This window comes from Macaca fascicularis, chromosome 15, assembly GCF_037993035.2.
Source record: "Macaca fascicularis isolate 582-1 chromosome 15, T2T-MFA8v1.1".
Classification (NCBI taxonomy): domain Eukaryota; kingdom Metazoa; phylum Chordata; class Mammalia; order Primates; family Cercopithecidae; genus Macaca; species Macaca fascicularis.
The window spans coordinates 123,375,584-123,400,155 of NC_088389.1; the positions used below are offsets into that span (position 1 = coordinate 123,375,584).

Sequence of the window (24,572 nt, forward strand, 5' to 3'; positions counted from 1 at the left end):
TGCTGAGCCTGGGCCGGAGACCTGCTTCCCTCCCCTTGTCAGCTCCTCCCCCAAGCCTTTTAGTGGGGAAACAAGAATATTTGTCAACCCGCAGAATCATCATGAGTTTGCATTTTCCAGGGGGTTTCTGGAGGCACCCAGGCTTTGCCCCAGAAGGTGCTGGGGGCCCCTAACCCTGGGGTGATGCCACTGGCAGGGCGAGGCTATGAGTGCGGCTCCTGGAGGGACCATGCTCAGTCAGTCGCAGGGTCGCTGCGCATGTTACAGTGGGAACCAGGCTGACCGCGGAGTGTGGAGCTCCAGGACATGATGTCCCGTTACTGGGCAGCGCTGCTGCTTGGTCATCACAGTGCCTGCCCCTTCAGGGATCTGAGGGCCAGGGACAAGGAAAGCCAGAGCCTCAGAGCCCTCCCACCTGCCAGGCTGCCACGCGCCCACTGAGTGGGGTGGCGGGGGGACAGCCCTAGCTGCCCTCTCCCTCCTCCACCCTGAGCCGCGGGGCCAGGGCCTGTGCTCCAGTCTCAGCCCGTTTGCCCACCTGTGAAATGGGATCCCTCCCTCGGGACTCCTCCTTGAGCATGGGTTCTGTCACAGCCCCCCTGCCTCGGAAATCCTTTTAGGAATTGACCACCTTGCTCCAGGTGCCCCCTCATGCCTGGGTAAAGGAGACACATACTTAGTGAAGGTGACAGGTGTGACTTGTCCCTGGAGAGCTAAGGAGGGGTCTCCAGGGACATTAACATTCTATTACGGGCCGGGCGCGGTGGCTCAAGCCTGTAATCCCAGCACTTTGGGAGGCCGAGACGGGCGGATCACGAGGTCAGGAGATCGAGACCATCCTGGCTAACACGGTGAAACCCCCTCTCTACTAAAAAATACAAAAAACTAGCCGGGCGAGGTGGCGAGCGCCTGTAGTCCCAGCTACTCGGGAGGCTGAGGCAGGAGAATGGCGTAAACCCGGGAGGCGGAGCTTGTAGTGAGCTGAGATCCGGCCATTGCACTCCAGCCTGGGCGACAGAGCGAGACTCCGTCTCAAAACAAAACAAAACAAAACAAAACAAAAAAACAAAACAAAACAAAAAAAACATTCTATTACGGCGTCAGCTGAAGGCAGGAAACCTCCGAGGCAGGCAGGGCACAGGCCGGTGTGTGGCCTGGGCAAGTCCTAGGTGGCCCGGCCGGAGGCCGTGGAGGACACACACACCTTCTCAGGGCTGCCTGACACCACCTGAGGCCCTGACTCCCCAGGCCCCGTGGGCAGGTGTCATTCCTCAGCGAGGGGCTGCCTGGCCCCAGGACTGCTGCCTTCCCTGTCCATCTGTGTGCACTCACCGCCCTGCCCCGAGGCCCACATCAGCCAGGTCCTGAGCCCCACTGTCCTTGGACTGCCCTCCAGCACCCAGCTACCCCCAGCTCCATCCCTGACCAACTGGACTCAAGCCTGGGTCTGAGTCTGTGACGTCCCTGACCACCAACCAGGCCCACTCTTGCATCTGCTGCCTCCCACCTGGTGGCTGCCCCACCCTTTGAGGCTGGAGCCTGGAGGAGGGAGAATGATAGGCACCCGTGCCTGGGCCTCAGCCACCCATCAGGCCCAGCCCTGCCAACCACCGGGCCAACCAGTTCCTGTGACCAGCAGTGAACTAGGTCCCCAGGGAGGGGAAGGCACCCTTGGGCAGTGAGGCCCTCTTGGCTGTCCTGAGTCCCTACTTCCACACTACATCCACAGATGGCCGTGTCCTGTGCTTCCACACCTGTGCTGCGGGTGTTCAGGCAAAAACCATGCTGCTCCCTCAGCTTGGGACTCCTTACCAGCCCCGCCCATCAACTCATCCTTCAGGAATGCCACCTCCTCCAGGAAGCCCTCATGATACCCTAGTAAGAAGAGCAGTTTCCTCCAAGCTACCCCACCTGGACATGGGATATTGTTCTCACATTCAGAACTGTGCAGGAGCTGGTAGGAGATGCTGGGGTCGAGGGAACTCCCATTACCAAAGCTTTGGTGTGAGGGAGGGGTTGTGGGAGAGCTAGAGGCGAAATGCAGGTTGTGAGAGTGAGTGAAGGAAAGGGGGGGTATGAGGAAAGGGGTGTGAGGGATGGGCTGTGGATGAGGGAGGGAGATGAAGGAAGGGGAATGAGGGGGTGTGTGAGGTAGGTGAGGAAGGAGATAAGGGAGGGGGTGAGGGAGGGGGTGAAGGAGGGGTGGGGGGGTAAAGGAGGGGTGAAGGAGGGAGGTGAAGGGGTGAGGGATAGATGAGGGAAGGAGTTAGGGGAGGGAGGGGTGAGAGAGGGAGCGAGGAAGAGGGTGAGGGAAGGATGAGAGAGGGTTAGGGAGAGGTAAGGGAGGGAGGGGCTGAGGGAGGAGGTAAGGGAGGTGATGAGGGAGGGGTGAGGGGGGATAAGGGGGTGAAAAGAGAAGGATAAGGAAGGGGTGAGGGAGGGGTGAGAGAGGGGTGAGGTATGGGTGAGGGAAGGGTGAGAGAGGGGTGAGGGTGAGGGAAGGATGAGAGAGGGTTAGGGAGAGGTAAGGGAGGGAAGGGGTGAGGGAGGAGGTAAGGGAGGTGATGAGGGAGGGGTGAGGGGTGATAAAGGGGTGAAAAGAGAGGGATAAGGAAGGGGTGAGGTATGGGTGAGGGAAGGATGAGAGAGGGGTGAGGGTGAGGGAAGGATGAGAGAGGGGTGAAGGAGGGAAGTGGAAGTGGGTGAGGGAGAGGTGAGGGAAGGATTTGAGGGAGGAGGGAGAGAGTGAGGGAGGGGTGAGGGAGGGGTGAGGTATGGGTGAGGGAAGGGTGAGAGAGGGGTGAGGGTGAGGGAAGGATGAGAGAGGGGTGAAGGAGGGAAGTGGAAGTGGGTGAGGGAGAGGTGAGGGAAGGATTTGAGGGAGGAGGGAGAGAGTGAGGGAGGGGTGAGGGAGGAGTGAGGTATGGGTGAGGGAAGGGTGAGAGAGGGGTGAGGGTGAGGGAAGGATGAGAGAGGGGTGAAGGAGGGAGGTGGAAGTGGGTGAGGGAGAGGTGAGGGAAGGATTTGAGGGAGGAGGGAGAGAGTGAGGGAGGGGTGAGGGTGGGGGTAAGGAAGGGGTGAGGGAAGGGTGTTGGGGGGCGCCTAGGATGGAACCCAGGAGTATATTTGTCACAGGTCAGCACTTGAGCTCAGAGCCCGGAAGTATAGCTGGGTCTTGCACAATCCGCGGTACCCGTCTGGGAGAAATGGCCCTGCTGACTACACACACAGACTGGGTTTTAGGGGTGCTGACGCGGCTTTCTTGTGCTGTTGCCTCCAGTTCTGCCGGCTCAGTGCCTTGTGACCGGGGCCAGCGGCTCCTCCGCAGAGGGCTCACAGGGGTCCTGCCCACTCAGTGCCTCTCACACCTCTGCACCAACCCGGGCCTCAGCAGCCACAGGGTTCTGGCCTTCCTTGGGTGAGCCCTGGACACCCCCCTCACACAGACAGGTTCAGAATCTGGGAAGGGGTCCAGCCTCTTGTGCGCCCTACTGTCCCCTGCACCTGAGGGGCACTCGGGAGATGGAGTACGAGAGGCATGCTGTTGTCACCACGGCCTGCTGGGGTCATGTCACAGCTCAGAGCCTTGGTTCCCCCAGCTGTAGGGTTAGCATGAGCATGGCAGGTGAGGAACACCCACCGTCCCGCAGCCTGGCTGGGCAAGTGCTGGATGGGTTGCGGTGGGACCCCAAATGGTGATCAGATCTGGGGAGGGGACCTAGCACTGCCTTGCAGAGGGGCGAGGGAGCGGGAGTGGGTCTCCACAGACCAGGCTGCAGCCACAAGTGTGGAGGGAGTGGGCTACGCTGGCCTAAAACTGGCCTACAGACAGCTGGTGGGAGAGCCCAGCTGTCCGCTGGCTGGAAGTACGAGGACGTGCTGGGCTGGGGGCCAAAGAGGCTGCAGCTGGTGGGGCAGCTTCCTGAGGTCACAGCAGGGCAGCAGCACCTGGAGTTAGTGTTTCCTCTAAAGTAAAGTATTTGAGAGAAAGAGAAGAAAAATATGAAAGCATTCAGACCCCTAATTTTTTTTTTTTTTTTTTTCTTTTTTGAGACGGAGTCTTGCTCTGTCGCCCAGGCTGGAATGCAGTGGCGCGGTCTTGGCTCACTGCAAGTTCCACCTCCCAGGTTCAGGCCATTCTCCTGCCTCAGCCTCCCAAGTAGCTGGGACTACAGGCGCCTGCCACCATACTCAGCAAAATTTTTTTTTTGTTTTTTGGTATTTTTAGTAGAGATGGGGTTTCACCATGTTAGCCAGGATGGTCTCGATCTCCTGATCTAGTGATCCACCCATCTCTGCCTCCCAAAGTGCTGGGATTACAGGCATGAGCCACTGTGCCTGTTTTTTTTTTTTTTTTTTTTGGAGTCTCGCCCTGTTGCCCAGGCTGGAGTGCAGTGGCGCGATCTTGGCTCACTGCAACCTTTGTCTCCCAGGTTCAAAAGATTCTCCTGCCTCAGCTTCCTCAGTAGCTGGGATTACAGGTGCCCACTACCACACCTGGCTTATTTTTGTATTTTTAATAGAGACGGGGTTTCACTATGTTGGCCGGGCTGGTCTCGAACTCCCGACCTCGTGATCCGCCTGCCTTGGCCTCCCAAAGTGCTGGGATTACAGGCGTGAGCCACCGTGCCTTTTTTTTTTTTTTTTTTGATGCAGAAATCTCGCACTCTGTCTCCCAGGCTGTAGTGTAGTGGTGCGATCTCAGCTTGCTGCAACCTGCGCCTCCTGGGTTCAAGAAATTCTTGTGCCTCAGCCTCCTGAGTAGCTGGGACTACGGGCATGTGCCACTACACCCAGCTAATTTTTTTGTATTTTTAGTAGAAACAGGGTTTTGCCATGTTGTCCAGGCTGGTCATGAACTCCTGAGCTCAGGTGATCCACCTGTCTGGGCATCCCAAAGTGCTGGGATTATAGGCATGAGCCACCGTGCCGGGCCCAGTCCTCTGATTGTTAAGAATAATGCAGTACAGAAAAAAAAAAAAAAAAAAAAAAGAATAATGCAGTGAAGAACCAGGCACTCCACTCTGATTGAACACAGGTGGAAGTGGAGGTCCCTAGGAAATGGAGGGGAGGGCTGGACATAGGGTGTGACGTGGGTTCTGTCACAATGGCCAGCTCCTCAGTACACACGGATCAGGTGCTCCTCCCTGCCTGGCCCTACCAGGCCTGGGCCCAGCACCTTGCATGGAGGCCCAGTTGCCTCCCCACTCATCTGGCATGAGCTGCCCTCGTCCTTCCTCTGCACATGTGGAATGAATGGGCCAGGTCCTTCAACGGTGAACCAGACAGGAAGCACTGCCCTGGGAGAGGGAAGCTGTAGATCCAACAAGACTTAGAAGACACTTCCAGTGCTTTTAGGTGGGCAGGAATAAGCAGTGTCAAGGACATGCACAGGGCACCTCAGCCATGAAGAGACCCGAGCGAGGGATCCCTGTAAGGGAGTGAGCGGCCGAGGCTGGGCTTCAGGCTGGCACAGTGGTACCTCTTCACCTGGCAACAAGCCACTGAGATCTATGCCTGCCTACGTATCTATCGTCTATCCATCATCTATCAAACTATCCAATGTCATCTATTCTCATCTATCATCCATCTATCAATCTTTTCATCTTTTCTATCAAATTAATACAACAGCTTCTAGCAATCATCTCTTTCTAATCATCTATCTAATCTATCTATCCATCATCTATCTATTATCTATCTATCTAATCTATCTGACCATCCATCCATCATCCATCCATCATCCATCCATCCATCCGTCCATCCATGTATCTACCATCTATCTATCTAATCTCTCTGTTATAGGAAAGAGGTTAGGAGACCCTCCCATCGCACTCTGCCCCGTTGGTCATCTCCAGCTGTATGTGACTGCCCCTACCTGCTCCCACACGTCACTGCTTCCCCAGCAACAGCCCAGCTCACAGCACTACCTTCTTCCCAGACTTCCACATGGCCCCTCGCCATCATCCCAGGTCACCTACTGACCTCCCTGCCCATCCCTCCTGAGCTCCCTGTGTGTCCCTCCTTGTCCCCCCCACCACCCAACTTGGTGGGTACATCTTGTTGACTTTCCAGGTCCCCCATGAGAGCAGAGCTGAATCCACGGGCAGGACAGGCTGGAGTGGATACATCAGGTCCTAGGATCCCATAGGGGCTATCAAACCCTCCCAGAAGCTAGCTTGGCTCTCAGCAGCTCCTGGGCCTGTTTTTTGTCTGTCCCTTGGCTGCTGTGACAGGTGCACAGGGCCTAGCACAGACAGGCAGGTGAGTGGGTTCTGCCCCAGACATTTACTGAGCACCTCCTATATGCTGGACAGTGCTGAGGACACAAGCTGCAGGTAGGTGGTGGCATCTGGTAGGAGAGCCAGGTCAGACCAAGGATCCTTAAGTAGGAGAAGCACAGACAGGGATGCGGGTGTCAAGCCCTGCCCCCGGCTCCTGCAGAGCCCCTTGGCCCTTAGGAGACCCAGCAGGTAGAACACTCATTCTTGGAGTGCCCGCCCTGGACTTGGGCTGGACTCAGACACCAGCTCCAGGGGGAGAGTCCACCTGGCTGCACTGTCTCTGGCAACATGGACAGTGACTCTAGCCCAAGGCACCAAAGCATAAACTGCAATGGGGCCAAGACAGTGATCAGGGAGGGGCGGCATCAGACTGGTCAGGAAGGCCTCCGGAGCAACCTTAGAGCTAAGCCCCGGCCAGCCGATGGGGGCCTGGAAGGATGCTCTTCAGGGGGCAGCAGCGCAGGCTGAGGACTGTGATGGGAACCCCAGAAATCAGGGTCAGAGCTGGTGGAGTGGTTGGTGAATGAGCCTGGGAGTTGGTGGGCGGGGAGGTTGGGGGCAGCCAGCATGGGTGTCTGAGTAGGTGAGGCCACCTTGGCATGGGGACTGCAGGGGGTCAGGGTGCACATATCCAACTGGGGATGGCCCAGGGCCCAGCACAGCCATCTGGGTTCGTCCCTCCCCCTTGGTCCTGGTGAACTTCCTTTCCTGGCCAAAGGAGGAGCTAAGACATGTGTTGGCCAACATCCGGCTGCTTGTGTGTGAGGCCAGGCACACAGGGGGCCTTCTCTCCTGCCGGACCGCCAGCCAGCCCACATCACAGGCCACGGCCAAAGCAGGGACCGAGTGCTAGGCGGCATGCATCTCAGTCAGCCCTGGCCACGCAACCTGTGGCCAACGCCACATCGCCTCCTCTCAGGACACATTTCGCACCCACCATATACCTTCACAGCTTCCTTTTCCACTCAGCACGTCTCAGAGCCCATTCCCGTATCAACTGCTTTTCACACCCTCTATGGGACAAACACAAAAGCGGAGAAAGCAGTGCCACAAGCTCAGCTTCTCGGCATCCACAGTCCACCTACTCAGTAGTTGCTGCTGTTTTCCCCGGGAGTGCTTTCAAGCAGAGCCCAGGTTAGACCCCTTCACTCAGGAGTGCTTCTGCTTTCCGTCACCTCAGCAATGGGGCTGTGCAGACCCGATGTCAGCCCAGACACAGGACTGCAGGGTGGGGGCCGCTCATCCATCCGAGGAACCGGGAGCTGGAGTCACCCCAAGTCATGGGGCCCAGCCCAGATGGGGACAGAAGAAAAGCGATGAGGAAGGAAGTGGGGGCCTTGGCAGTGCTGGAGGCCTCGCCCCTCCCCTGTGCCCCTGGAAGGCTGCTTGGAGGAGGAAAGGGCAGAGGCTGGCAGGAGATGCTCAGGTACCACAGCGGGGACACAGAGGCAGTGTGGGATGGAGAATGGGGCAGGCTGGCCCTACTCCCACCTCAGGCCACCAGATGCTCCGCGTCCCGGGAGATGAGGGGCTGGGGCTGGGAGGGCCAGTGGGGAGAACAGAATGGGTAGTGGGGGGTTGGGGAAGGACAGGGGACCAAGGAGAAGAGAGTGAAGCGCCAGACACTGGTGGCCCGGGAGCCAGATTTCCACTGGGTGAGGGGTCCTGTGGGGCAGGTGGGCCTTGAGAATGCAGGGCCTGGTCCCGGCATGGCTCCCAGCTCCCCTCTGCCCAGAGAACGTCCCCGCTGACCACAGGCATCACTGGACACCACTGTGGGGAAGCAGCAACTTCAAACTGGGCAGAGAGACGCAGGGGCAGAACCTCAAGGCCTGTCAGCAGGCGGCCAGGAAACAGTGCTGGAAACGTGTGAGGGGCAACACGCCGCTGCTCCACACCTGACCCTGCCTGGGTCAGAAGTCACCAGGGGCTGCTGATGCCAGTGACCTCAGACTTCCACCTCTGTGCCTCCAAACCTCACCCCAGGAGATTTCAGGAGCCAAAGAGCTCCCCAAGCCAAGATTCTGGAGAAGGCGGCCCTGGCCAGAACCGTGTGCTCCTGACGCCCGTGCAGCATAGCTGGAGAGGGGACGGGGAGGCCAAGGCCGGTCCAGCCCTGGGAACAGGGAGATGGCACATGGAGCCTGACAAAGAGCATGGGCTTTATTGGTCATTCATGATTAGAAAAGTGGGCGCTGGGACCCCCGTGGAGGGGGCTGGGCTCTGCCTGGTCACTGCTGGTGCAGGGTATATACAGGGTCTATGGCCCTCACAGGCTTGGCTGGCTCCCTCTTGATGGCCACCAAGCCCAGGCACTTGAGACCAGAGCCAGTGACCATTAGTAGGGCCAAAGGCAGTTCTGGCTGTGCAGGGTCCCTGGGTTGGGAAGTGGATAGAGGCTGGGGTCACCATGGCGACCCGGACAGGGCCCACGCGAGGTGGGGACGCTGGTGCTTCGCGAGAGGGAGAGACACCTCCTCGTCCTTCTGGAATGTCCTAAGACAGAGGCTGGCCCTGGTCCCTCTTCCAGCCCATCCACGGACCTGCTGTGTGTCCTTGGGTGGGTCGAGACCCTTCTCTGGGCACAGGTCTCTGTGGCTATCCAGTTCTGACCCTCTGGGCTATAGTGGCCAGCCCCATGTGCCAGGAGGGAGCTGCCTCCTGGGAACAGCCGCCGAGAGACAAGAGTGGCCTCCTGCATGGCGCTTGGTCGCAGTCAGAGCCAGGGCTGGTCCGGGGACATGGTGCAGATGAGGCCGGCCTGGGCTCTGGCAGTCTGGGGAGTGCCACATGCAGGGAGGTGGACACCTCACAGGTACGGCAGCTCCTGGGGTCGGGCGGCTGAGCTGCAGGGCAGGCAGCATCCAGGGTCCTGAAAAGGAGAGAGAGGAGAGGCTCCGAGCCTGGAAGGAGACAGAGGAGAGGCTCCGAGCCTGGAAGGAGGGAGGTAAGAGGGTCTGAGCCTGGCAGGAGGGAGAGGAGAGGGTCTGGCCCTGGAAGGAGACAGAGGAGAGGGTCTGGGCCTGGAAGGAGGGAGAGGAGCCTGGGAAGGAGGGAGAAGAGAGGGTCTGGGCCTGGATGGAGAGAGAGGAGAGGGTCTGGGCCTGGAAGGAGGGAGAGGAGCCTGGGAAGGAGGGAGAGGAGAGGGTCTGGGCCTGGATGGAGAGAGAGGAGAGGGTCTGGGCCTGGAAGGAGGGAGAGGAGCCTGGGAAGGAGGGAGAGGAGAGGCTCCGAGCCTGGAAGGAGGGAGGTAAGAGGGTCTGAGCCTAGGAAGGAGGGAGAGGAGAGGGTCTGAGCCTGGCAGGAGGGAGAGGAGAGGGTCTGGCCCTGGAAGGAGACAGAGGAGAGGGTCTGGGCCTGGAAGGAGGGAGAGGAGCCTGGGAAGGAGGGAGAGGAGAGGGTCTGGGCCTGGATGGAGAGAGAGGAGAGGGTCTGGGCCTGGAAGGAGGGAGAGGAGCCTGGGAAGGAGGGAGAGGAGAGGGTCTGGGCCTGGATGGAGAGAGAGGAGAGGGTCTGGGCCTGGAAGGAGGGAGAGGAGCCTGGGAAGGAGGGAGAGGAGAGGCTCCGAGCCTGGAAGGAGGGAGGTAAGAGGGTCTGAGCCTAGGAAGGAGGGAGAGGAGAGGGTCTGAGCCTGGCAGGAGGGAGAGGAGAGGGTCTGGCCCTGGAAGGAGACAGAGGAGAGGGTCTGGGCCTGGAAGGAGGGAGAGGAGGCTGGGAAGGAGGGAGAAGAGAGGGTCTGGGCCTGGATGGAGAGAGAGGAGAGGGTCTGGGCCTGGAAGGAGGGAGAGGAGCCTGGGAAGGAGGGAGAGGAGAGGGTCTGGCCCTGGAAGGAGACAGAGGAGAGGGTCTGGGCCTGGAAGGAGGGAGAGGAGGCTGGGAAGGAGGGAGAAGAGAGGGTCTGGGCCTGGATGGAGAGAGAGAAGAGGGTCTGGGCCTGGAAGGAGGGAGAGGAGCCTGGGAAGGAGGGAGAGGAGAGGGTCTGAGCCTGGAAGGAGGGAGAGAAGAGGGTCTGGGCCTGGAAGGAGGGAGAGGAGCCTGGGAAGGAGGGAGAGGAGAGGGTCTGAGCCTGGAAGGAGGGAGAGGAGCCTGGGAAGGAGGGAGAGGAGAGGGTCTGAGCCTGGGAAGGAGGGAGAAGAGAGGGTCTGGGCCTGGAAGGAGGGAGAAGAGAAGCTCTGAGCCAGGCTGTGACCAGCCCCAAGTGTCGGCGCCATTTGGACACCCGAACTCAGGAAGGAGAAGAGACTGATTCTGACATGAGAGGTGTCAAAGTACTCCATGCCTCAGTTTCCCCTCTGAAAATGGAATGAATATAGCATGGCCGGGTTACTGCCAGGACTTAAAGGCCTGGCCCACCATGGGGGGCTGGGGCTGGGCAGCTATGACCATAGCCACCCACGAAGCCTGAGACCTCTCTGGCTGCTCCAGACAGGACACACAGCAGCTTTGGCCTCCAAGCCTCTGAGGACAGCCCTAAGGTCCACTGCTGGGTCCCCACCTGGCCCACAGGCCCAGCACCCTCTTCCCGGCAGGCAGATAACTGATGTTTGGGAGAGTTAGGGAGTGCATTCAGCACACACAGCAGGTGGTTAATAAATGGCCTGGCCACATGCCCCAAGCCAGGGAACAGCTGACATCTAGGTGTTCTGGAAGGGGACAAATACAAACTGGAGGCAGCATCTGAACAGTGACTCGGACCCCACTGGGGCCGCTCAGATCCAGGCCCTTTCAGAAAGGTGACTTCAGGCTCCACGGCCGGGACACTGGGGCTGGTGTGACCCCACTGGGGGAATGGCCATGGGTGTGGTAGAGGAGCATCGGTCACCACGAGCTGCAGCCACTCCTAGCTGGCCCCTGTGTGGGGAGGGGCGAGGCCGGGTGGATGCGGGGCGTTCCCAACCCAGCTGCTGGCCCCAGCACCCCACCTCTTCCTCCACTACGCCCTCTTGGGGAATTTTTTTTTTTTTTTTTTCCCCGAGACAGAGTTTTGCATTGTCGCCTGGGCTGGAGTGCAATGGCGCAATCTTGGCTCACCGCAACCTCCACCTCCCAGGGTCGAGCGATTCTCCTGCCTCATCCTCCAGAGTAGCTGGGATTACAGGCAGGCACCATCACACCCGGCTAATTTTGTATTTTTAGTAGAGATGGGTTTTCTCCATGTTGGTCAGGCTGGTCTCAAGCTCCCGACCTCAAGTGATCTGCTCGCCTCAGTCTCCCAAAGTGCTGGGATTCCAGGTGTGAGCCACCGCGCCCGGCCTGGGGAAATTTTTATATATCCTTGACACACAGGTGCTCTGTCCCAAGCACACTGCTCCTGTCTACTCTGCCGTGGGCCACCACTGGCGGAGAGATGGCCACCTGCCAGGAGTGCCCACCCCTCCCTTGGCAACTCACCTCCACCTCTGCTACAAACCGGAGGGGTGACCCCTAGGCCCGAGGTTGCAGGGACTGTGGTGTGTGGCCCTGGCCTGGCTGCATGGACTGTAGTGTGTGCACCATGTGGCCCTGACCATGGCTGCATCCTAGGCCTTCCTGTGGATCCTGCTCCTAGGCTGTGTCACTGGGCAGACGCTCACCCGCTCTGAGCAAGGACACAGGGAGAGGGTGTGTGTGGTGTGGGAAGTCTTCCTACACTGGGTGCCTCGTCCTGTGGGGACAGCCTCGTCCTGTGGGGACAGCCTCGTCCTGTGGGGACAGCCTCCGTCTGCATCCCGCACACAACCAGGCTCCAGCCTAGGGCAGGCAGCTAACAGACTCTGTGAGGTCCGGCACGGGGCAGACTTGAAGAGTCACAGGGGCTCATGTGACAAGATCCTGAATCCCACCGTCCTGGTTAGACTGGCACAGTGGGGTCAGGCAGGCGGTCATACCAGGGCCCCTTTTTCTCAGATGAGGGCTGGGAGGAAGCTTCACTTGCTAAGTGGAGCTGATAAGGGGTGCAGAGCCCCTGACTTATCAAGAGAAGCCAGAAATCTCTGGGTTTTGGGTGTTTTTTGGAAAGAATCTCACTGTCGCTCAGGCTGGAGTGCAGGAGTACAATCTTAGCTCACTGCAACCTCTGCCTTCTGGGTTCAAGCGATTCCCCTGCCTCAGCCTCCTGAGTAGCTGGGACTACAGGGATGTGCCACCACACCCGGCTACTTTTTGTATTTTTAGTAGATACGGGGTTTCACCCTGTTGGCAAGGCTGGTCTCGAACTCCTGACCTCAAGTGATCTGCCTGCCTCAGCTTCCCAAAGTGCTGGGATTATAGGTGTAAGCCACAGCACCTGACCCAGAAATCTTTTTTTTTTTTTTCAGACAGATGTTCTGAATACATAGAAAACGTATGTTTAAGTGAGTTCTCCAGGATGTTCAAATGGTGGCTCTTACACACATTACATCTAAACATTGTGACCACAGGACCCCAGGTGGCCAGCACCAGTGGCAAGGCTGGCCTCAAGACAGTGGCCAGGCATTGGCCTTGTAGGTGTGGACAAGGATGCCCATAGTGTAGGAAGGTGTCCAAGGCTGGCCAGCCAGGGACTCGCCACACTGCGAGAGCCTCCGACAGTGAGCAACCCCAGGACTGCAGGCCTCGCGCCCCATCTCCCGGCTCACCTGGGTGCCCTATTGCTGGGGCGCCATGTCCATCAAGGGCTTCTGGACCCCGAAGGCCGTGATGAAGATGTTGACCACCACGATGATGAACACCAGGCCTGTGGCCAGGTTGTTGAGGAAGTCCAGCTTGGCGTGCTTGGCCGGGTTGTTAAGGTCGTACTTGACTGTGGGCGAGAGAGGAGTGGATGGTGCCAAGGGCAGCCCAGATGCAGCACCCCAGCCTGGGACAGTGGAAGGGGACCCACCCCAGTGGTCAAGCTGTCCTGGGACATTACAGGGCCCTCAATCACATTTACGATGAGTTTTGTCGCCCGGAGAAAAATACACGTTTTGCTGAAACACTGACAACAGCACCCCTGGCTTGGGCAGCCCCTCAGTCTACGACCCCACCTTCTGTAGCCCCCGCACTTTCCTTATAGGAATTGAAGCTATGGATGTCAACCAAAGGCCAGGTTTGGGCAAATGCACTGAGCCCTTTGCGGGCCTTAATCTAGTGATTCCTGCCACAAACTGTAGTTCTATTATGATGCCTGTTTTATAGGTGAGGCCTGGGAGGTTCAGCCACTTGCCCAAGGTCATGCAGTCACGAGGAGGACCCTGGGCCCAGGAGGTGAGGACTGGCATGGCTGAGGCTATCTCATGGCATGAGTCAACAAGAACCCAGTGAAACACCTGCCCTAATGCCCACAGGCCAGGCCCTGACCCCACTCTGTGCTCTTTCAAAATGCAGGGTGGGGCCAGGCACGGTGGTTCATACCTGTAATCCCAGCACTTTGGGAGGCTGAGACAGAAGGATCACATGAGCCCAGGAGTTTGAGACCAGCCTGGGCAGCATAGCAAGACCCCGTGTCTAACAAAAACAAAAAAATTTAGCCGGCATGGTGGCACATAGCTGTGGTCCAGGCTACCTGGGAGGCTGAGGCAGAAGGCTCACTTGAGCCTGGGAGGTTGAGACTGCAGTGAGCCATGATCAAGACAGAGAAAGACCCGGTTTCAAAAACAAAGCAAGGCCAAGCGAGGTGACTCACGCCTGTAATCCCAGTATTTTGGGAGACTGAGGCTGTTGGATCACTTGAGCTCAAAAATTCGACCAGGCAACATGGCGTAACCTCATCTCTACAAAAAATACAAAAATTAGCCGGGCATGGTGGTGAGCGCCTGTAATCCCAGTTACTTTGGGGGCTGAGGTGGGAGGATCACTTGAGCCCAGGAGATGGAGTTTGCAGCGAGCCGAGACTGTGCTGCTGCATTCCAGCCTGGGTGACTGTTTCAAAACACAAAACAAAACGAAACAAAAACCAAAGTGGAGGGCGTAGGGGGTGGGGTACCACTTCCTGGACTGCATGTCTGGGTGATGAGGGCCAGGGACTCGGCAGCTCCTTGAGAGCCAAGTGTGCAAGGTGGTGGGCACCTGTCCCGGGGGTGCGAGCAGATGCCAGCAAGGCGAGCAGGTGGCCCGGCTGCCCCACCGGGGGACCTACCGAGGAAGATGAGCAGCACCCCCACGCCAATCTGCAGCGCGAGGGAGATGGAGATGAGGACCACCAGGGGCACGTAGAAGGCGAAGCTGGGGCCCTGTTCCACGACGGCCTTCAGCTGGGACGCGTTGGCCATCAGCAGCGCGATGTCCAGCATGCTCTCGGCTGCGCTCTTCTTGTTGGCATAATGGTTCACATTGATGGGCCCGTGCCTCCAGCCCCAGCGGGCCGGCTGCGGGGAGGGGGATGGTCAGCAAGGAGGGTGGGGGAGGGGCAAGGGCTGCGCCTGAGTTGGGCTCTGGGGGTCGCTGGGCCCTGCAGGTGAGGGCTACCCTTGCCCCCACCCCGGTAAGTGCTCAGTCAGAAGTGCTTATTACCCTAAGGAGAGGCTGCGAGAATGTGCTCGGTCTTTATAAAACCTCCCCTAGGAATACAGTCCTGGAGAGAACGGAAATGACATAGCAACCCTAGTACATGCACTCTGGTTTTCCACTGGAAAGCGCTGCCCGATCCTTGCCCTCCTGCCATAGGCGCGGCTGCTTCTCCCTGCCTGCCCCTACCCGTCTGTGCCCTTGGCCTCCTCTCCCCCCGCCTCAGAGTCTGAGCTCCTGATGCCAGGAAAGGAAGTGACGTGTGGGTGGACAGATCTGTGCACACTGGCCCAGGCAAGAAACGAGTCTTCCTGGGCCGGACCTAAGGGCTGAGATCGCCCCTGCCACCTCCCAACCTCCCAGACTTGGTGCCCGACAGGCCACTCAGCCTCCAGGCCTCAGCACAGGCCTTGCAGAACTATCTGGCCATTAGCAGCAAGCCCTCACTGAGGTGGGCCACCCAGAGCCGGGCCCCCACACAGCAGAGGCTCAACAGATGTCTTGGCATAGGACATACAGTGGAGCTTAGCTTCCACATTACTTCTCAGAGTAATCAAGTGGAAATGCGAGTTCTGATGGAATCCTCTCTGCCTTAGGGGCCCATCTGGGAGGGGCCCCGTACAGTTCTCTTGGAGCCCCCAGTGACTTTCCCTGTTGCCAGATACTCTCAAGCTCCAAGGCCCCACACAGAGGCCACTGCTTCCAGGAAGCCTCCCAGGACTTCCCCTGGCAGGACATGGCCCTCTCTCCTGCCACAGGAAGGTCCTATCTAGCGCTGGCCCTTCGTTCCAAGGCAGGCCGAAGTATCCAACTTCCTCTTTCTCTGGAGCAAGAGTCTGCCCCTCTCAAGCTGCCCTGGTGGGGCCCTCTTCAGTCACTCAGGACAAACCTGCCAGCCCCTTGGCCCAGCCCTTTGTCCGCAGGCGCCCCTGAGCTGCCAGGCCCTGGACCACAGCCTCCCAGGACTGGTCACCTGCTTGGAGGCAGCTGTGAGAACCCACTGCTGGCAGCCGACCTCCTGGGGCCTGCTCTGGGAGATACTGTTTCCAGACTCATGAAAGATGCAGGCCGGGAGGCCGGGGTGCCGCAGGGCCACAGGGAGGGGCGGACACGGGCATCCATCCAGGCCTTGACTTTCTGCAGGCTGGAAGCATGCACAATGAAAAATACATGAGGCAGCCAACACAGAGCCAGCAGAGGCCAGGGGCCTTGCTTTCGTGCTGTGCGTTTTCAGTTTCATCTAAAATTATGTGCCCAGGAGGAAGAGACAGTGGGCGTCAGGGGACACCGGCGGGCTCTGCTGCTTACACCTGGGCCTGGGCATTCCAACAACCTGCCTTCAGCATCAGCCGCTCTCTAAGTAGCAAGTTTACGTGGACACGGGTGTGCACAGGGACAGCCGCCTTTACCTGGGCCGGCCAGCAGCCCTGTCCCTGGGGCCCTGGTGTGCTCTCGGGTCACTCCATGCATATCCCGAAGCCACTATGGGGTCTGTACTTCGCCTCTCCCACCCTGGGCCTGACGCTGCACTCCCTGGGATTTCCCCAGGCCCCAGCACAGGCAGGGCACACGCCGACTGGGAGGCTGCGCTCCTCTCCCATTCTACAGACCAGCAGATTGCAGCTCGGAGGAGGTTTGCCCAGAGCCACCTCCCAGGACTGTGTGTCCCTGTCCCACCATTATCCACTTAGGGGCTTCCTTCCAGGCTGCCCAGGGTCTGGGTGAGGACGGCCCAGACGTAAAGGCCTGTGCCTGGCACTGAGTTGGTCTCCAGCTCTGCTCTTGCGAAGCCGTCCAGAGGGTCACACCCCATCACACGTGTGCTCTGTGAGGTGCAGTGTCGAGGGGGCTGCTGGCCACAGTGGGCATGTGCTCCTGTTTCACAAACCTCAAGTGCCAAAGTGCCTTCTTTCAAGGCCACCCTAATGCTCATCCAGGTCTCCATCCCAGGACTTGTGCTGGGAGAAGGCGGCCAAGTATAGACCTTGTGAGGATTTCCACCTTCCAAGGGCATCTACACAAATATGTGCATGTTCCTAGTCACACAGGCACAGAAACACACATCCCCCAGAAAGACACACATAGACACGTGAGACACACAGGTGCACACAATACAGCACACACAAATACACATGCACATATATACACAAACTACACACACACATACATAAACAGACACACATGCCCAGGCTAACTGTGTTGGCCTCTGGGCAGGAGGAAGAATTCCCTTTTTTCTGAGCTCTGCAGAGCCGTTTAAATATTTCATAGCCATGCTGTCACGAGGAACACTCAGAGCCATTAAAAAGGGCCGTCCGCACAGAGCCCCCAGCTCCCGAAGCCTCAGCTCTCAGCACCCCCAGCCACGGGGAGCCTGTGCCCCTGCTGTCCTCATGCCCACTTAAGGTGGGTAAACTGAGGCCCAGCAAAGGTGGTTCCTTACCCAAAGCCACACAGCAAGTGAGGGCTTGGTTAGGATTTGAACCCAGGCACCGGGTCTCAGAAGCTCTGGTAGCTGACGCCATTGTCCCCTTAGGGGCTGAGCTCTCAGGGGCTCCCTGCTTCAGGCTCCAGCTGTGTCACTTCAGGACAACTAGCCCCACTTTGTGCCTCAGTCTCCCATGTGTACCACGAGGCTGTGGAGCAGATGCCCCGGGATGGCCTCCAAGCCCTGAGTGGCCAGCAAATGCCCTGACCACACACCCCTGCTGGTGAAGGGCACTTCCAGCCCATCCGGCCATCTGCTTCCTGTCCAACCTGCAGCTAAGGAAGCTTCTGCATGCAGGTCAAGCCCTGGCTCACCACAGCCCAGCCCATGGCCCTGACACAAGCTCCCCCTGCGTTGGCCTCAGTCTCCCACTCAGTGTATCTAGGGTTGCACCTGGGAAGCTCCCACTCACCAAGGGAGAGGCTGTGTTCCTCTCCATTCTACAGACCAGCAGACTGCAGCTCGGAGGAGGTTTGCCCAGAGCCACCTCCCAGGACTGTGTGTCCCAAAGCATAGGGCTGCCCCAGGATACAGCGTAGCTGTCAACCACCGCGGGCAGCAGGCCACATTGGGAGCGTCATGTGGAGGGGAGGGCGGCAGGGCCGGTCTGCTTCCCTGTCCCTCACCTCGGTGCTCTGGGCCTTGGAGCCCTGGAGCTGACCACCGCACAGGGAGGTCCCAGGGAGGACGACCCCACTCTCCCCCAGTCCTGGGCACTTGCCTCTATGTTGGGATGGGCCTTAGGGTGGCCGGGGGACCCAGCTACCACACGTGAGGGAGCCCTGTGGTCCTGACCGGCCAGCAGGAGCTGCCAGGAGCTGAGCCCTGCCAAGACCTGTGCCCATAGCTTGGACAGGGCAGGGAATAAACACCCTGGTTAATATATTCCCAGGGCCAGCGGGACTTTCCCAGAACCTCAGCAGCACCCGGGGCCTGGGGCCAGGCCAGATATTTCTCCTCTGAAAGTTAGGAAGGAGGCTTGGTGAGGAGGTCAGCTCTGGGCAGGGGCGTGGCTGGCTCTTCGTGCAACCTTCTGTGGACAGTCAGCCTCCCCACTGCAGGCTGCACATGTTGGGGCTGGGCCGCACGGTGGGTCCCAGGGCCACTGCAGTGAGCATCCTCCGCTCAGGCAGGAGGGGTTGGCACAGAAGTGGGATATGAACTAGGCTTGCTGCATCCACGGGCCTGGCTCTGGCCGTAGCATAATGGGTGCTCCGGCTCACCCAGGGCTTGGATGGGCAGAGACAGGGTCAGGGGCTGGGGGTCCACAAATGTGGTGATGCATATCATCCACCCCTTCCAAGGGCCTGTGAGAAGCAGGGCTGGAAGCTGCCACAGCACCTCCTTTACCTCCCCAGTCCTGCCTCAACACTGACCACTCTATGCCTCAGTTTCCTCATCTGTAAAATGGGTAGACAAGGATGTGGAGGCGACTGAATGGGATGGCCTCAGAGGCCCCGTAGCTGGTGGAGCACATGGCAGTAGGTGGCAGGGCTGTTCTTCCTTGATGCCTGGCTCTCACTGTTTTGAAAGACTCTGCCTCCCCAACCAACTCCACTGACTCAAAAGCAGCTGAACAGGCTCACATAACAGTCACACGGCAAAGAAAGGACAGCCTGGGGCACAGGCTCTCCTGTGCTGAGCAGGACCCAGTGGATGAGGTGCCTGCCCGGGGTGCCTGGGGGGTCCTAGTCTAGACCTTGGCTGCTCGCAGCCTGTCCTACTCACTGGCCCTAACCTTGGACTCAGCAGGCATTGGCAGACGGTGGGGGGACCTGAGAATCAGGCAACCCCTCTTCTCCCCTACCATATGCTAGGACCTGCCTGGGGCCTCCGACATCCCTTGTCTGACCCACCAGTAGGGGCATGAGCTGCTGTGCCCATTCCCCAGATGCCACACAGACAGGCGGGGACTGGCACTGGAGCCCTGCACCATCTCCTACTGGCCAGCCCAGGAAGCAGGCCCCGAGAGGGTCTCCCAGCTCCACGTCTGTGTTCCTGGCAGGAAATCCCCAGCAAGAGAGCAGGAAGTGCTGGGAGGCGGGGTCCCCACCGCAGCTGGGCCAAGCAGACCCACTTCCTGTGGACTCAGCACTGACCAGGAGTGGCCCTGAGACCATAGGGTTGCCTTTCAGAACTTGGCCCAGACCCTGCCAGCCTCAGGATCTGCCAGGAAAGCAGAAATGCGAAAAAGAGCAAACCTCCCCCTGGGCAGCTGAGGCCATGCACGGCCCAGACGGCAGGTGTACCGGGCACAGCTACCTGCGTCCGAAGACCATGCCTCTCGGCCCAGATGTGGCCCCAGGAACCTTCAACATGCGGGCCGTGAGGGTCAGGAAGGTGTGGCTGGCACCAGATGGCCGTGTCCCAACCCCATCCCCACCACCTCCCTGCCTTGAGATGCCCTCGGGATAACAGATTCAGGCCATTTTCACATTGAAATTGTTGTTTACTGTTCCTTCTGCTGACAGCCACAGCGAGCTGACTCAATCCCTGGACACTGATGGGGGCCCTCACATGAAGGGCCACAGGGGCACAGGACACATGGGGCGGGGGAGACCTGAGAGCTTCCCACGGCCGTGGCCCAACAGAGCCCACCCAGGCCGGAGTTCCACGTGCGGCTCCTCCCTGAGCCTCGGCCACCCTGGGAGGTGAGCAGTTGTGCCCCATTTTACAGAAAAGGAAACTGAGACTCTCCTTGGGACCCACGCTGGGCAAAGCACTGCCCTCTCCAAACCACTGCCAGGGCTCACCACCGGGAGAGGGTCTCCATGGCAGGCAGAAGTAAGGATGAGGGCGCTGAGTGCTGGCCTGGCTCTAAGCACTTCATGTACATCAGCCACTGAGTCCTCACCACCCTCTGCGGCAGGTACTGCAATCACGCCCATTTCACAGATGAGAAACTGAGGCACAGAGTGCTGACATGATGTGCCCAAGAAATGGAGAAGCAAGGTCTTGAGGGTGGGAAGAGGAACAGGTGTGTTGGGTGGTCCTGGGCCTCCAGGCTCGGTGAGTAGAGTGGCCCTCGAAGTTTTTACCCTTCAAGGGGAAATGTGCTCATCCTCACACTGGCTCATAGCCCTTCCACAGCTCCCTGGACACCAGACCGTGATCAGGCCTGCAAGGCCCCTCTCATCGGCCTGGCTTCCCATCCCCCCACCTCCTACCCAGCCCTCATGTGCTTTGTGGTCCAGCCTCCGAGCCTTTGCTCCTGCTGTTCCCTCTGCCTAGATGCCCTTCCACACATCTCAGAGAGCCAGATCTGCCCACCCATCTTCCCCACCCTCCAGGGCTCAGCGCCAATGTCCCCACCTCCACAGAAAGCCTTCCCTGACCACCATGCCCCGCCCCCCACAACGGTCCGCCAGCCCCTAGGGCACCCCATGCTTTGCCTTGGCCTCTCCTGCCCTGTCTGGGTTGGGCTGCTTTCCAACCGCGTCGTGATGGGGCGGGGCTGTGTTTCCCTCCCTCTGGTGCCCAGAGCCAAGACAGTGATCCGGGAACAAATCCAACCCAATCTCCTCTGGGCCTGAGATGTACCCATCTCAGGAGGCACAGCCCATCCTGCCGCCCGCAGAGGTGAGCAGAGACTGCTCTGAGTGGAGGGCACTGCCCAGGCAAGGTCAAGGGTGGGGGAGCAGTAGTATCCCTCCCTTTCCAAGGCGCTTCCAAGCCACTGCCCTGTTTACTACCTGACTTGCTTTCCCCACTTCCCTGAAGGCAGGTGGGAGCCTGTGTTCTGTCTTTATAAGACCATGTCTAAAAGGCCCAGCGAGGTGCGGCAACTTCCCAGGGACACACAGCCAGAGAAGCCCCCTGCCTATTGCTCCAAAGTGCTCACACATTGGGGTAGGGGCAGGTCCCTGGGGTCCTGCACACCGGTCAAGTCCTGCAGTGCGACAGCTCCTCTCAGCCCTCAGTTTCCTCATCTCTAACCTAGCGACAAGTGTCCATGCAGCCCCAGGGCCATCCTATCCCGGGGCTCATGGGGCCCCACCTCCCTGAACATGGCCTGTCCCCACAGCACGGCCTAGGACTGTCCACCAGCAAGCGGGCAGAGCATCTTTGCCCCCGTCTGGTCCACGCCACGGAGAGGCCTGGAAAAACCCACAGGCTGCTGTTCCCTGCCCCCATCCCTGGGGGGTTGGAAAAGGAAAGAATGTCCAAAGTAAACAAGTCATCAGAGGGCCATGCCAGGACCTTGCAACAAACACAAGGTGCTCAGTAAGTTCTGAGTCCTGGGATGAAGAATTCTGAAGCAAGACCATTGCCAGGGCCTGCCCCTGCCCACAGTCCTACTAGGCCGGACAGGGCAAGCTCTGGAGGGCCTGTGGGGACATACACTGAAGGTTGTGTGACGTTTCTATTTCTCAAGGCAGGTAAGTGGAATAGGGACCACAGCGGGCTCCAAGTTCCCCCATCAAGGCACGCATCAGATTGTGTAGTCAGCGTGGGGTGACGTAAGTGTCTGCATGTCGCTGGTCTGGAGCCCGGAGGCTGTGACTCCTCTCCGCCCACCCCCGGGCAAAGTGCGCTGAGGAGCCGGCGCGGCGAGGCTGAAGTTAGAGGGGGCCGCGCGGGAGTCGGGGGAGGTCGGGAAAGCCGGGCGCCGGCAGTCCTTAGCCCGAGGAGCTGCGCCCAGGCCCGCTCCGCCGCGCAGCCAAACGCGGGCGCTGCTCAGTAGGGCTGGGGACGCCAGCCAGCCCTGCGCCCCCACGCCCCCACATCCCGCCCACTTGCCGGGGGTGGCTGGAACTCCCGTGGGCATCGTTCTGACCCTGATGGGGCAGGAGGGACTTGGCCTGGAGCGGGACGTCCCCCACCACTCTGCAGTGCGAACGCGGCGCGCACTCGGCCGGGCGCCCACAGGTGCCCGGGGAGCCGCGGCACCCGGAAAGGACAGGGCCGGGCAAGATCACGCAGCAGTGGGAGGAAGGTCTTACCGAGGCGTCCGGGGAGCCGGGTGTGCCCGGCGGCAGGCCGCCGTTGAGCTCGTACTCCTCGGTCCTCGAGTCCATGGTGCGGCCGCCCAGGCCGCCAGGATCCGGGCCTGAGCGCGCCCGAGCCTCAACCTGACTCCAGCTGCGTGCCCGCCCCCGGCCCGCCCCCGGCCCGCCCCCGGCCCGCCCCGCAGCCAGCGGCTGCCCCAGACTCCGCCTCCACTCAGGGCGGAACCGGGTCTAGAGGCCGTCCGCTGAGAGCGAGCGGTTCCGGGCGACTCCAACCTCTCCAGCCTGAGACGCTCCCGCGGGACCCCCCAAGGGAGGGGGCGCGACGCCGATGGCCCCAGAGGACCCTGCGCTGCATCTTGCTTTGAACCTCCGTCGCGGACACTTTTAATACACAAAATGAGGCCAAGAACAGACCTTTCCCTGGCCACCAGGCAAACTGCATGAAAGCGAGCGGGCGTTGCCGCTGGCGCCCACGTTGGGTTTTTCCCAGGCGGGGTTCGCTCTGAGAACCGCAGATCGCTCCAGCACAGCGCCTACTGCGCCCCTAGTAACAGCGTCAGAGTCCAGGTTTCCCCTGACTGCGGGTCACGCTGGCATGCAGCTTCCCACTCCCTGACCTTAGGCTTTCTTGCTGGGAAATGGGGGTTATGAGGGCACAGACTCCTGAAGGGGCGGGGGGAGGCACAAAGGGGATGAAGGTGCGCTGGCTCTCAGCCTCTCCTGCATGATGGAGCCGTCTCTGTGTCAGAGGACTAGAGGGAGCCTGACTTGCCCTAGGGTGGCACTCTGTGCCCAGGCCAGTCACCAGGGGCTGGGCAAAGTGTGTTGGACCTTCCAGCCCTTGGTTCAATCGGCCCTTTTTTCCCCAGGACGTGCTGGTAAAGCCTCTTCCAGGCTGGAAAGCCAGGTGAGATGCAGAGGACGTTATTTCCCCTGGTGGCACTGGGCTGCAGGAGCTTGGGGTGAAGGCTGGGGTGCTGTGTCCTATCGGGGGAAGCTGCCCCCGATAATTCAACGTTATTTCACGTACGTTCTTTTCTGTTTTCCTAAGTGTCAGCCAGTCTGAGAAATAAAGGGAAAGAGTACAAAAGAGAGAAATTTTAAAGCTGGGTGCTGGGGGAGGCATCACCAAGCTGCAAAATCAGCAAGTTTTTATTAGTGATTTTCAAAAGGGGAGGGAGTGTACGAATAGAGTGTAGGTCCCAGAGATCACAAATATCACAAGGCAAATGGAGGCAGGGCGAGATCACAGGAAGGGGCAAAATTAAAATTGCTAATGAAGTTTAGGGCACGCATTGTCATTGATAACATCTTTTCAGGAGACAGGGTTTGACAGCAGACAACTGGTCTGACCAAAATTTACTAGGCAGGAATTTCCTGGTCCTAATAGGCCTGGGAGTACTATGGAAGACTGGGGCTTATTTCATCCCTTATCTGCAACCGTAAAAGACAGACATTCCCAGAGTGGCCATTTTAGAGACCTACCCCTAGGAACACATTCTCTTTCTCAGGGCTGTTCCTTGCTTAGAAAAAGAATTCAGCAATATTTCTCCTATTTGCTTTTGAAAGAAGAGAAATATGGCTCTGTTCCTCCCGGCTCTCAGGCAGCCAGACCTAATGGTTATCTCCTTTGTTCCCTAAACATCGCTGTTGTCCTGTTCTTTTTTCAAGGTGCCCAGATTTCATATTGTTCAAACAATTTGTGCAGTTAATGCAATCATCACAGGGTCCTGAGGTGACATACATCCTCAGCTTTTGAAGATGGGATTAAGAGATTAAAGTAAAGACAGGCATAGGAAATCACAAGAGTATTGATTGGGGAAGTGATAAACGTCCATGAAATCTTCACAATTTATGTTCAGAGATTGCAGTAAAGACAGCCGTAAGAAATTATAAAAGTATTAATTTGGGGAACTAATAAATGTGCATGAAATCTTCACAATTTATGATCTTCTGCCATGGCTTCAGCCAGTCCCTCTGTTTGGGGTCCCTGACTTCCCGCAACAGTGTCTTTTACTTCTGGCCTTGGCCTCACTCCCAGATCCCACTGCTTCATAGCCCCCCACCCCTCCAGGACCCACCCAAGGCGTGCATTCTCTCACCATGTCTGCTGGTGCCTCCACTAAAGCCTCCAAAACAGTGAGTGGACTCTTGACCCCCCAAACTCCCTGGGGAGGTCAGATGGGGGTCACCCTGGCAGGACTCTACATCCCAGAACTGCCACCAGTAGTTATGTGGGCTCAGGCAGGTGGCTTAACCTCTCTGCATCAGCTTCCCTTTTGGTGCTATTAGCATTAAAGGAGGAGACCACCCCTCATATTGTCTTATGCCCAATTTCTGCCTCCAAAGAAAGAAAAAGTAAAAACTAAAAGGCAGAAATGAAATCCACAGGCAGACAGCCCGGCACCA

General features: G+C 58.8%; 1 protein-coding gene across 1 annotated transcript; it reads right to left on the reverse strand.

Annotated features, from left to right (window-relative positions):
• Positions 1 to 8,423: 8,423 nt before the first annotated feature.
• NINJ1 (ninjurin 1) lies at positions 8,424 to 22,263 on the reverse strand. Its single transcript, XM_065530828.1, has 4 exons — positions 22,155 to 22,263; positions 14,359 to 14,587; positions 12,878 to 13,041; positions 8,424 to 9,153 (listed from the first exon to the last, which is right to left on the reverse strand). Exons 1-3 carry the CDS (start codon positions 22,227 to 22,229, stop codon positions 12,887 to 12,889), a joined length of 459 nt encoding a protein of 152 aa, XP_065386900.1. The 5' UTR covers positions 22,230 to 22,263; the 3' UTR covers positions 8,424 to 9,153; positions 12,878 to 12,886.
• Positions 22,264 to 24,572: the final 2,309 nt, after the last annotated feature.

Bases quoted from the DNA above. Each gene is read 5' to 3' on its own strand.
- NINJ1 (XM_065530828.1), bottom strand. From the start codon at position 22,229: ATGGACTCGAGGACCGAGGAGTACGAGCTCAACGGCGGCCTGCCGCCG. The intron at 14,588-22,154 runs GTAAGACCTTCC...CCCTCCCCGCAG, and splicing joins CCGGCTCCCCGGACGCCTCG to CCGGCCCGCTGGGGCTGGAG. The intron at 13,042-14,358 runs GTAGGTCCCCCG...TCTCGCCCACAG, and splicing joins GGTGCTGCTCATCTTCCTCG to TCAAGTACGACCTTAACAAC.